At 43.2% G+C, this 12,603-nt stretch overlaps 1 protein-coding gene across 5 annotated transcripts in view; it reads right to left on the reverse strand.

Moving 5' to 3' along the window:
- Positions 1-5,295: 5,295 nt before the first annotated feature.
- CRACDL (CRACD like) overlaps positions 5,296-12,603 on the reverse strand; it is a 65,652-nt gene continuing 58,344 nt past the window's right edge. For 4 of the 5 annotated variants that reach the window (XM_063149768.1, XM_063149770.1, XM_063149769.1 and 1 more), the window contains 3 exons: positions 11,402-11,601; positions 9,638-9,770; positions 5,296-8,764 (listed from right to left, as the gene is read on the reverse strand). In XM_063149768.1, coding sequence (XP_063005838.1) covers positions 8,619-8,764; positions 9,638-9,770; positions 11,402-11,601 — 479 coding nt within the window. In that variant the 3' untranslated portion in view covers positions 5,296-8,618. The remainder of the gene's footprint in view (positions 8,765-9,637; positions 9,771-11,401; positions 11,602-12,603) is intronic. The other variant, XM_063149771.1, reaches the window with a different exon arrangement.

Consider the following 12,603-nt stretch of genomic DNA (forward strand, 5'->3'; position numbering starts at 1 on the left):
CCCTGACTGCCAGAGCTGAAGGGGGGTAAAAGCAAGGACAGAACAGAGAGGCTCACATTGGGCACAGCAAAGCAGACTTGTCTGGAAAGCAGTGGCTTTCCTCCCTGTCTCTCCCTTGCTGCAGGCTGTGTCTCCTTTTCCCTCCGCATTTAGGTGAGGCTGCCAAGTGCAAGAGTGTGAGCCTGGGGCTGGCCTGGCTTGCCAGGGAGCCCAGCTGAGATGGTATGTGGTCCTTGGGGAAAACACATCTGATTTTCTTCTTGCAGAGCGTGGCTGCAGTGTGGCTCTCAGTGTTACCATTGCACCCATCCTGTTCCATTAGATCCTGTTTATATTTTTAATACTGTATCTGTTGCTAATTACAGCCCAACAATACTAACTCAGTGTGCAAACAAGACCATCATCCAAATATTGTTTTGCATAACCAGAATGCTGGGGTTGCAAACATTTGCATAATGTTTAATTATTTAGGCAGAACATAAAATTTGTCTTCCTCTCAAAAGCATTTTGGTGAAATGTCTCAATGATTAAACACCACTATGTTTATTAAGAGCAGGGAACATTCATGAAATGTATTAGTCAGAAAAAAGCAAGTAGCTGCATCTACAGTAATCAAAATATGCCATTCCAAAGTGGCTCCCCAAGCAAGGCAACCACCAGCATGAAGACAATTGGGTGCAACCAAGCAGAAGACAATTAAAAGCGTAACAGTTCAGCAGCTGTAACTTGGAGGGGTCAGGGAGCCAGAATTCAATGGCTTAATTCACTCTTTAATCAATACATAACATTTTAAGAAGACTGGATCAATTCTATTGAGCCAGCTGAAGTGAGCCTTTTGTCCATGAAAGGTAAAATTTGGGGTCAGCTGGGGGCCTACACGTGGTGCTGCAGCCTTGGAGAGGCATCTGCAGGCTCCTGCTCCCACACACTGCCCATTGGAAGGTGCCTGGGCCCACCCACCAGGTGACAGGCACACATTTGTCCCACCCCAGTGGCACCTGGGATTTCTTCGGGGGGGTTCTTCGTAGGGTTCCTCTAGGCAGTTGCCTAACAGGCTGGAAGAAAGCAAAACAGGATCTAGTAAAGTAGCCAGAGGCACATAATAAAAAACATCTGCCTTGATGGCATAAGAAACGCTTCTGCAGCCTTTCTGCACCATTGCTTGCTGGTAGGGAAGAGTGACCAGTTTGGATCTCAGTCATTTTGGTGTGTAAGTTCAAACATTCCCCTGAAATGAATGGCCAGAGTAGACACTGAAGCTGACAAATGTGGCACAAGGCAAGATCCAGAGGTTCTTTCAAGCAAGTAAAATTTGCAGGCTGCAGAGTATTGGAATATGAATCCCAATATTACCAGTTAGATTGTGCCTGGGCCAGTCTGACCCTTGCTGCTGGGCCAAAGGCAGCAACTGTGGTGTAATCACCCCAGAGATACCTTGGCTTGCTGGAGATTGCAGCTGGGCACTGAACAAGTCCAGGTTTGTTAGGAACTCATTTTACCTCAGGAGGAGAGCTTCAGGCGATGGTGAAGAGAAAAAGAGATGGATTCTGCTGGAGGGTTTAAATCCAGAGGTTTATTCCATGGTTACAGAGGTCTCAACAGGAGCAACTGCTCCAACAGAATCCCGACCCATGGCCGGATCACCTTTTTAAGCTCAGGGACAGGGGAAGGGGAGGGAACAGGTGAGCCACCCAACCAGGTGAGAGGGGCAGGGTCTCAGGGGGGGATGACACCCAGACAGGCCAATGACCCCCAGGCCTGAGGGGCATCCTTTGAACTTGACCAACCACAGGACGCCTTGCTGGAATGTTAAACCTGATTGCCAGCCCTGCAGGGGGTGAGGGGGGAAGGGGAAGAGAGGTATTGGCACACCTGGGGAAGGAAGTTTACAACGCACTGCAACAGCAGAGGAAGAGACAGACCCTGGTTGTCACCTACTGGACTCTAATTTGATCAAAATAGTTTATTTTGCCCAAGTTTGAAAGCTCCAAATTGTATTAGGTTGCTTGAAAGGAAGGCCGAATTCAGAACCAGAGATTGTTTCTCAATTAAAGGAACAATTGCACACTGAATTAAGAGGAAGTATGTCTTATGTCCTGGAAACAAGTGCTCACCTCTAAAGTAAAAGATTTTAATAATTTGAAATTTGAAATTATGAGCTTGCACATAAGAGAAGCATAAAATTAAAAGGTTCTTTTGTTTCATTTTATTTGGGTAAGATTGAGGTTTTTATCCTCTCTTTTAAATTTAACTTTATACTTCTGTTGTATTTCAATAACATTATGCAAGAAATTAAGCTTGTGTCCTTCTGCCCTCTCTGAAACTCATCTGCTACTTGCTAACAGGAACTCTGCATTACTCAAACCAATTTCTGCAACATGCATATAGTTCAGAGGCTCCCTTTTTGTCCATCAATTACATAAAAGCAGCCAAGGAAACCACTTCTCCTGCTCCAATACTGTTTGTGTAACTTGCAGGGCTCAGTCTGAGCATTACTGTTTTGTGGCACGGTCCTGTCACCCAGGATGTGGTGAAGGGATGGCTGACTTTGGTAGGTGAATTTGGGGAATCTGGGAGGTGTTTGTGCAAAAGGATAAAGCAAGCAGGGAAACCAGCATATATCTATCTGCTGGAATAACCACCCTCTGCTTTCACCACGTGAAAACCTGGGCCCACATAAACCGGCTCTGACAGCAAACGCTGCATTCTTCCTCAGCCAAAGCAAAACCATCCTGCTTTAGGGCACTAGGTCACAGATCAAAATCTGCCTTCCCAATCTCTTCTCCATGACCCCAAGGTAAAATAAAATATATTCTCACTTTAACTGGGAAAGTTAGGGCATGAAAAGGCCATTCAAAGGCTCTCTGGTGAGCAGCTGACAGCACCATCCACCACTAAAAGTGCCCTGCACTCTGCTGCTAGACCAAGCTCAGTAGCTGGGTCTGATGCTGCAGAAGCACGAGGCACCCTTGGGTGGCAGGCAGCTCACTCTGGGCTGCTTCAGCACACGTGGAAAACAAACAGAAAATCCTAGAGGAGGAAGCAGCAAGGAATCCGGGCAGTTGGAATTCCCAGCTGAGGTAGGAATCTGTTATCTCTTGCTCAAACTTATTACTTTGTACGGCTTTTTTCCCTTCCAAGACTGTAGCAGCACCATAGCCAGGCTGTGCCCAACACGCTGCTGTGCTGCCCAAAAGCACAGGCAGCATATCAGGTGTTGGAGCACATCCTGTGAGCACTGCAGCTGCATTTACTGAAGCAGCTTTGCAGTGCCACAAAGTTGGGGGCCAGGGAGTGACTGGTGCCATGACTTGTCTTACTTGGGACTCTCATTGCTGTGGTTCAACAAAAAGGCATAAGCCAACCTGCAGGCTTCATTAAGCAAAAACAATCCCTTCTGTGTACTTGAGGTGAGTGCTGCAGGAAGAGGCAGAGTTAAAAGAAGGCAAGTCTTGTTTCAAGGAGTGGCTAGATGGGGAAGACAATGTCTGTTTTGCCTGGACAGGCTCAGGACCTTATTCTACTGCCTTGTCTGCAGGCAGCCTGCCCATCAAAATTATCTCCAGTGCTGAGTGCAGAGAGGATGAGCCAACAGCTTATTAAATAGGAGTCTCTGTTATTTCTGCTGAGAAAGGTGGCTTTTATTTTCCTGAAGGGTTATTAACTGAATTCTTCTCTTGTCATAACTCTGGTTGTTTTCCTCTGCTTTTTCCAGACAGTTCTCCTTGGTTCTTCAGTGGAGGCAAGGACTTGGAGGGATTTACTGGTAGTCTTGTTAAATTTGGGGCAGGGGGAATAAAAAGAATATGGAAATAGGATTTCTTTGGGAGACACAATGACCAGAGTCTCTGACTTTGGGACAAACTTGGCTCTGCAGTTCAGCAATTGCTTATTTCTGATGGAGTGTTGAAATCTTCGCAGCACCTTGGGCTGCCACCTGCACAAGCAGTCCCATGACTGGAGAGGGACCCCAGAGGTGTGTAAATGTTGGCATTGCCTCAGCATGTTCTGGTACCAGCTGCTGGCTGGGGAGGGCAGCACAGATCGTGGTGGGCAAGAGGAGGGTCTTGCCAGATTCCTCTGCCTCCTCCCCGTCTCTGATGGGGCCATGGTTTGCTGCTGCTTGGCCCAAGAGCAGCATGGATGGCCCATTTGCCATGTCCCAGAGGTGCCAGCATGGGTGACAAGTGCCAGTGTAAAAGCCATGTGCTGGTAATTCTTGCAGACCCATTGGTGCAAAGTGTCATTTTTTAGTAGACAGTGAACAGAGAATTCTTTCTTTTTCCTTTTTTTTAATTAGAGGTTTCTCAGGAAGAACTGACTTTCAAAGGCAGGGTAATAATTTACATGTCAATTCTAAACTTGAGAAATCAAGCCATATTTGGGAAAAAGTGGAGACTACTGGTTACAATGAGTTAAGATATCACAGTACTTTGCTCAGCAACCTTGAATCCAATTCAATGGAATTATGAACCTGCAAAATACATAATTTTATACTTATTTGCATAGGTAAATGAACAAAGCAAAAAGAAATCAACAGTGAAAGTATTCAGTGTGATGGTGAGTGAGATGGAAGGAAGGAAAATTGTCCTCAATCACTTTGCTTCAGTAATATTTATATGCTCTTACCTGCATTCCTAACAATTCTTAAAAGAGAGATTTGGAATCCTGGAGAGGGAGATAGTTCAGCATTTCCCAGAATGATCTCCATTTAAGTTGCCTTAAGTAAGCTAGAGTGGTTTTCTTCTGGGAATACAGCCAGTGTACACAGAGAGTTAGAATCTGCAGCAAAGGTGCTGCAAGATACTGCAAAGGAAGAAGATCTGAATCCTCTGTGAGTACATGTCCCATCAGTCCCCAGCTTCAAAGTGAAACATGATGCAGAGCATTATCTGGGAGTAATAATCAATTAAAAAAATCAATATGTGGTTTTTATTTTGTGAAGTCAGACAATAAAAGATCCCATGCTACAAAAACTCAGTGTTTTCTGTCACTTGTTGAGCATCTTGTCAAACATTGGGAGTATGTGAGCCTGAGTGAGACGTGTGCCCCGCTGGAGCTGAAATGCCTTCTCCTGCAAGAGTTAATCCAGGCAGCCCCATGGTGCAGGATCACACAGGGTTACCTTCCCCCGTGGGGTTTTTGCAGACACACAGCACTGCCCAGTGCTCTCATTGGGGTTGGTTTTTTTTGGACTTTATAACAGTACAAAAGTTATCTTCTAACCACAAACACAAAATCCTATAATTAAACCTTTGTTACCCACAGCAAAGGGCTCATCATGTATACAAAGCAAACATTTTGGCAAGTTTATTGTGCTCCTTGAGACTAAGACAGAATTAATGGCATTGCAAAATTACAGCAAGCTGCTTGCTACATTGCTGCTGGATTTTTTCACTGGAACAGGATTTTATGTTCCTCTTCATCTTGAAAACAAATGCAACAGTTTTTATTGTCAAAGGCAGCACAGTGCAAAACACCATATCAAAATAAAGACTGAGGGGATATTTTGACCTTAAAACATTGCACTTCACAGTCCATTTAAAATCATTTAGGTGCATTTTTTAATATAAAATTACTAAACACTGGGAGGTAGCTGATTAGCGTAATCCAACTAGTAAACTGCATAAATCATCAAATTTAGGGCTTTTGTGCTGAAAGACGCCTGATAGATGATTTCATCTGCATTATGTGAAGCCTTTCACTGCTGGGAAGGCACCTTGCTCATTAAACAGAAAGCCAAAGATGGCTCATGCAGCACTTCTGGAAGAGGAAATTTCTATTGTTCAAGTCCATTTTGTTGTTGTTCTTTGACTGTAATTCCGACTCTGTTAGCTTATGCGTGTGAGTTGTGAACAAAAGGTGAATTTTTATATTTAATTTCTCTGTTAGATGTTATATTCCAGCAATATATATTGCAGCTGCCTGAGCAAAATGGATCAGCCTTAGTCAGTCATATTGCCTCTCAGCTGGAAAAGTATAATGATGTCCTCATGAAAACTGATCAGATCTGAATGGCTTTTCTGGTGGCATCAAGCATGAAACATAACTCACTGTTCATACAGGGGAGTGAACTATATTTTTATTTGCATCTTTCTATTTCCAGAAATGAGCCATTTCACTAAAGAAAAATACATAAGTTTGACAACTATTTTCTGCCTACCGGCTGCAGGACACCTGTAGCAAGTCCTACTTGCATGACCCTTTGTCTTAGAGATCTGGAGACAGAACAACACTATGAGAAAATAAAAATTCCCCTGGCTGTCATATCAGAGGTTCAAGTAGCCAAGTGGCTTCTCTTGCAAAAAGGCCAAGGCCATTGCAGTGGTGGGAGAATATGAAGAAGACCACTGATTGCAAAAGTTCTTGCAGTTTTAATTGTTTCAAAAGAGAAGGAATTGTAAGAAGACAGAACGTACCTTTAACTGTATTTCCTGGGAACCTTTTCATGGGGTGGCAATAATTAGAGGGTACAAATTTGGCCTTTTTTTTATATGTTATATTCCTTAAATAGAGAAACTGCGGGTTTTTTTTCAAGATTGCTGCAAAAGGTAATACCATTACACTTTTTGCTAATTAGTTATTTATTTCAGAAAGAGTGTTTGAAAATAGAGGGTGTTAAGATGGTTTTAATGTATCTCAAAAATGTGTATATTTCTAGTGTAGGTCCTAGAATATTAATACCAAAACAAAAAAATATCACTTGAGATTAAGGACTGTGCATGCTTGCTCATGGGGGAGATGTGTGGAAGTTTTTTGCACAGCCAACCTTTGGGCAATTGAGCCCAAGGCTGCATGTCCTGTAATTAAGTTACCATTTCTGCTGTGGATCTGTTTGACAGAGAGCTGTCTTGCCACTGGTGATTTCAGCAGGTATCTCACACTGCCTCTTGCCATCTGCAGGAAGGAGAAAACGCTGGGACAGCAGCAGAACCCTGTTTGGGTCAGGGCTGCTGACAGCTCTGTGATGGGCTGCAGCAGGTCTGGGCCCATCCAGGACCCCAGCAGCCATGCAGGCTGACAGCAGTGCAGGCTCACTGGCTCTGTCCTAAGCTCTGCAAATATAAAACTAGCTCTTCCTCCTCCTGTTTTCAATGATGGAAGACACCTGACTGAAAGCCTTTAGCAGCATCTTGGATATTCATGTGCTCAACTTTCTATTTCTTTATTCATTACTAAATGCAGTTGTCATTACCAAGAGGGCTCAGGTTTTCCTTCCTGTCTCTGTAGAGAAGACAAGATTTCAAAACTGCAAACACAGGTGCTAGAAAATGCTATGTTTCCTAAAGTCTCCCCACATTTTTCCAAAGAGAATGTAATGTGATAATAAAAACAAAACCATTAATATAAACATAAATAAACCTAGGGATTGCAGTGCTAAGGTAGTACTTCACCCATGCATACACAAAATGAAATGCTTGTCTTAGCAGTTGGGCATCACAGGGTTTGTCCTTTGCTTCTGTAACTCATAGGGAAGTCTTAAAATATGTTCAGAGTAGTCTCAGTCAATCAGCAGTAAATGATTTATCTTGTCAATCTTGTTAAACAAGCGAAGGTGAAGAGCTGAGACTTCATGAGTGGGAGTCACAAACTGGTGGGGGAGGCTCAGGCCAATGAGCACGAGGATATTACATAAAGGTAGTCAAGTACAGACATGCCATCTGTATGTTACTGGTTTTTAATGAGAGGAATTAAGATTATGTGGGGGGTGATATATGAAGCTGGCACTGTGATGAAATTCACAGTTTTCCCCAGCATTCAGTTTGAACTTTAGCTCCAGTATTTTCTGTTCTTAATTTTTAATTAAATTCATATTGACCATTGTTGCTAATACCATCCTCCTGACTGGGCATGAGGTTCCACAGGAAGGAAAGCCAGTTGCAGCCAGATGAACCCAGGTAGGAAAGTAACTGTGAATATATTGATGAGCTTCCAACTGCAGTTCCATTTCCTTACTGTTTGCCTGCTTGAAAACACTGTGCAACCCAGGCTACTCACAGAAAGAAAGGAGAATTTTTTTCATGGTCACACATAAATGTGCATATTTGTGCCTCCCAAAATGCAACCTAACCCCAGAAACTGTACCAGTGGCTTAGCTAGGCAAACCTGAAGTTCAAGCAACACATTTTAATGGAGCACTCACTAGCAGCTATTCAGGAGTATCTCCATGGGCCTAACAGCTTTGGTAGAAAGTGTGTCCCGTGATTCCAGTGAAACACATCAAGAGAATCAGGATGTAAGGGCACAATTTATATCTGTAAACAGAGAAAACCGTAACAAATAGAATTTTCCAGCAACAACAGAAGTTCAGCAAAGTTTAGCAAAGATCCTGTTTGGATACAAACATCAGTAAAAGCAGAAAATGCAGGAAATATATAAGGCAAAAGTTTTATTTTCTGAAGTGTAAGTACATCCTTAGCATAATTTAAGTAATCCATTGCTATTGCAATTCTGATTGCTACAAAATTGAAGGTAAACTTTTTGACTGCACCTATTGCACACTTTCTCCACAGCTGCATAATAAAACCCTTCTGTATCAAGAGATTCTTTACTGTGATTTGCTGGTCTGTAGGAGTTCAGTCAAGTAGTTGTGAAAGATGCTCCTTGTTTGTGTGGTTCTATTTTATAATCCGCGGCATATCACTCCAAGCTTGAGACTTCTTTTTGGCCAGCTCCATCCAGGATGGCTGACTGGGAGCAGCATTACTGGCTTTCTTCAAGTGGCTCATTTCCTCCTTATCCACCAGTGCAGGTGATGGAGCTACTGGGAGCAAAGCACATGGGCATTTTACACTTACCTGCTGTGCAACTAAGCACTCTCTTTTATTAAATACTTCCCATGCCTTGCCCTGTAGTAGAAAATCTTTACATTTCACATGGAAACTTCTTGTGCAATAAGTTATTGAGAAAATTACCCATACTGTGCTCTAAATAATACAATGGTTTTCTCATCACTATTATATTTTGATCCCTAAATTTACCAAAACTCAACATGATGACCTGGATTCCTTGTCGTGCCCTATGTTAACACCCAGGCCAAAGAAGAGAGTCTTTTCATTAGCTAAAGTATTCACATGTGAATTCCTCCTTTACTCAGCCCCCAATTCACAGGAATTTTATTACTTCAAAACTTCTGCCCTTCTTTCAAATTTGAATTTACCAAAGAGATTTATAACAAACTCACTGTGGGAGGACTGATGGCCAGACAGTTTGTGATTGCACCACTCCTCAGCTTGCTGAGGCAGCCACATTTAAATTGAGTGCTATTGTAAATATTTTTGTTTACATTTTACACTGGGATAGTGCATTTGGGCCTCTGTCCTGTGAAAGGAACTGGAGCTCTTGATTCACATTTCTTTCAACACAAGCTTTTGGCTACCCCTTTTTACTCTTTTGCTTGTAGTCAAACTGGTCAGAAGAATATAAATAAATAAAACCTCAAATAAAATAATAAATAAATAAAACACCAAATAAAATCCCAGACATAAGTGCTGAGAAAACTCTTTGTCCTGGCTGATGTGGGGCTGAGGAAGAGATTAGGATCTAGCCCCTACTCCTTTTGCAGCACACTCAAGTAGGATTTCTTCTGACAAGGGTGAGAGGTAACAGCCTACATTTTAAGAATTTTGTTTCTTACCAGGGACACAATGTGACAATGAATTGGTTCTCAGCAGGGACTTTGTTTCAGACTTGGTGTCTTTCCTCTGCTCTTCAGAAGTGGTTTTAGGTGCCACGTGTGAAGGTTTACTCCATTGTTGTTTCACTGTCCCCTAGGCACAGAGAGGGATAAAATCCAAGTAATTCAGGGAGAATGAGTTCAGTTTGGAAGAACACAAGCAAAGCAGTGGATGGGGAGCCTGCCACAGTTCAGCAGACATTGGTCCCACTCCTCTCACTTGAGCCAACACCTGTTCAGAAAGTTAAAGTGTTTTCAGGTAATATCCATGGAACTCAATTTTACTAACTGAAACTATCCCTCAGTATCTCTTACCCATAATGGTATGAGTAGATAGTTATAGTCTTCACTGCAAAATGTATTCCTTTGCACATCTCTACAAGCATACACAGGATTTGGAAACAGCCTCATTCTCTCATGTTCTCCTTCCATCTCCCAAATTTTGAGGGCTATGGCACTGTATTTTTGGACAGTTGGTGGTAAATGGATTTTTCATAAAAAAGAAGTCAAACATATCCTCCAACAGATTTTCTTGCCCGTATCAAAAACTACCCTGAAGTGATAGTGCCTGGTGCCATGTGGGAGAAAGAGAAAGTGGGAGTAGTACAGTGGCACCAAGCTTCACATGCTGCAGTCAGAAGAATCTTGGCATGTTTCTCTGCTAGCTGCTACAGGGAAATAAAATGCATGGCATGAATTTCAAGGATCATTGCCAGCTAAAATCTGGAGTTTCCTGTTCTGACATAGAAACTGTATTTTGGGATTGTGTTGGGCATTACTGCAGTTCAGAAGTTGGCCTAGACATCTTATTAGGTATTATTTCTTGTTAATCTAACCACTGCTATTTTTCATCACCTAGAAAGCATCTCTTATTCCAGGATATAATACACCTGTCTGGGGTGCTAGCAGTGCCACCTGAAGCAAGAAAGTAGGTCATTTGCACTGGGTATGCCATACTGGTGTAGGGGACGCATGCTGCTGCATCAGAGCAGGGTTCTTATTTGTGCAGGATGCAAAAAAGGCAGCAGGTGAGTGTTCTGGATGCCAAGCACTTCCACTGGCACAGCTGTGTCATCTGGGAAGATCATTAGCTACAGGAATCACCCTGTTTTCCATGGCATCTCTGAAGAGGCAGTGTCAGCCCAGATTCCATGGCACCACATGGGCTTCTGAATTATCCACATACAGGGAACCAGAATTTGTATATCGGCAATCTCTGCAAATGCAAAAGTTATTTTTATCCTATTTCACTTCTCAGGGCTCTAAAAATTGTTACCTAGGAGCTTCTGGGACCAAGCTGCTCATTCAGAGTTAACTCAGTCAGGAGGTATAAGAGGTTCAATGAAAGGCTGTGCTTAGAAGGGTAGTTAAAAGAGAACACATTTCCTCTGCATTGAGGAGGATCAAAGACTACAATTTAGCACTTCCTTTTGGATATTTCAGCATGCAATACATGTGTTAGATCTGGTGGTATGCCAAGAAATTTTACACACTTCACATAGTTCCAGGATTTTGATTTCTTTGAGACACAAAATTACATATCTGAACAATCAGAAAACTTTGAATCTGTAACACATTTATGAGAACAGTGTCTTTTTCAGTTACAGTTACACTCATTAAGTATCTGTAATCATTATGGCATGACTGGTAACATAGCAGTAGATCCAAAGAATACCAAAGAATAGCAGGTGATACAAAAGCATCACAAATTTGTACTGCAAGTACCTCTGTTTGTTCCTTTCCTTTACTCTGTTTCTCTGTATTTGACTCATCATCTGGAGCCACGAGCTTTCCTCTGTCGAGTTCCTTCTCCTGGTGCATGCCCCTCTGTTTTTGCCTTGCAATGGAAATCCAGGCTGGCTCTGTAGGAGTGTCAGGATCTTTTCCAGGGTCTCCTGCAGCCATGGGGGAAGACACGCTTTTCTCTGTTGACAGATTATTTATGTACATGGTTAGAGGAAAAAGAGTTGTAATCAGCTTCAGTTCATACTTTCTCAATGTACTGATTGGCCCCAGAATATGAAACCAGCCTGGATAAATAGGAGCTCTGTTTAGTTTGGTCTCCAGAGAGCAATTTTCCTGTGCTCACAGGTTTAAGTTATCATTCTACTGGTGAGAAACGCTTTGCATCTTTGTTCAGCTGGAGTGGCAGTGTCACTGCCCTCATGTGAGGGAGACGCAGAAACATGAATGAAACTTCTCTAATCTACCCCTTTCCCAAGGTCTGCCCCTTCTGCTCCCTCTCCCACAGTACCTTTGAGACAAGCAGCAGACCATGCAAAGGTGGACACAGAGGGACTGGGGTGTTTCAAAGGCAAACTTCTCCCCACTGTGGCTGCTCTCAGCTCCCGCTCCTCTGATGCCCCTGCAGCAGCAGCCCATGCCTGAGTCTGCTTCCTGCTTTCCTTCCAAGCTGCTCCCCTTCAGGAGCACCTTCCCCACATGCAGCGGCAGTCCATGCCCTAACTGTTTCCTGCCTCCCTTCCACCCCTTTAGGAGCAGCCTCCTCCCCAGCTCTGTGGAGCTCACAGGTGCAGATTCAGTCATGGGTGCCTGTGCACAGCCGTCTGTGGTGACTGAGCACACAGAAGCACTGCTAAAACCACAGAGGGACTTTCTGGTCTTTTGATGTAAGGTCTACATTGACTTATCCCTGCTGATGCTGACCATGGTCATCATCTTCTGGTGCTCTACCAGAAATGAGACTTGAGTAACACAAAAAGAAAAAGGACAATTTCTGGAGAAGAAAGTCAAAACTACTACCCTGCTGACCTCACAACTGCTACCCAAGGGCATGCAGAAAGAGAAATACCCTGTATTCAAATATTCTGAGAAAGGAAACCCTGTCTAGTCACTGAACAGAACTTGGTCAAGAGAAGAGCCTCAGCAGCTCCATTGGCTCCATCCCCCTGGTTCTCCATTTTTTG

This window comes from Melospiza melodia, chromosome 2, assembly GCF_035770615.1.
Source record: "Melospiza melodia melodia isolate bMelMel2 chromosome 2, bMelMel2.pri, whole genome shotgun sequence".
NCBI classification, from domain to species: Eukaryota; Metazoa; Chordata; class Aves; order Passeriformes; family Passerellidae; genus Melospiza; species Melospiza melodia.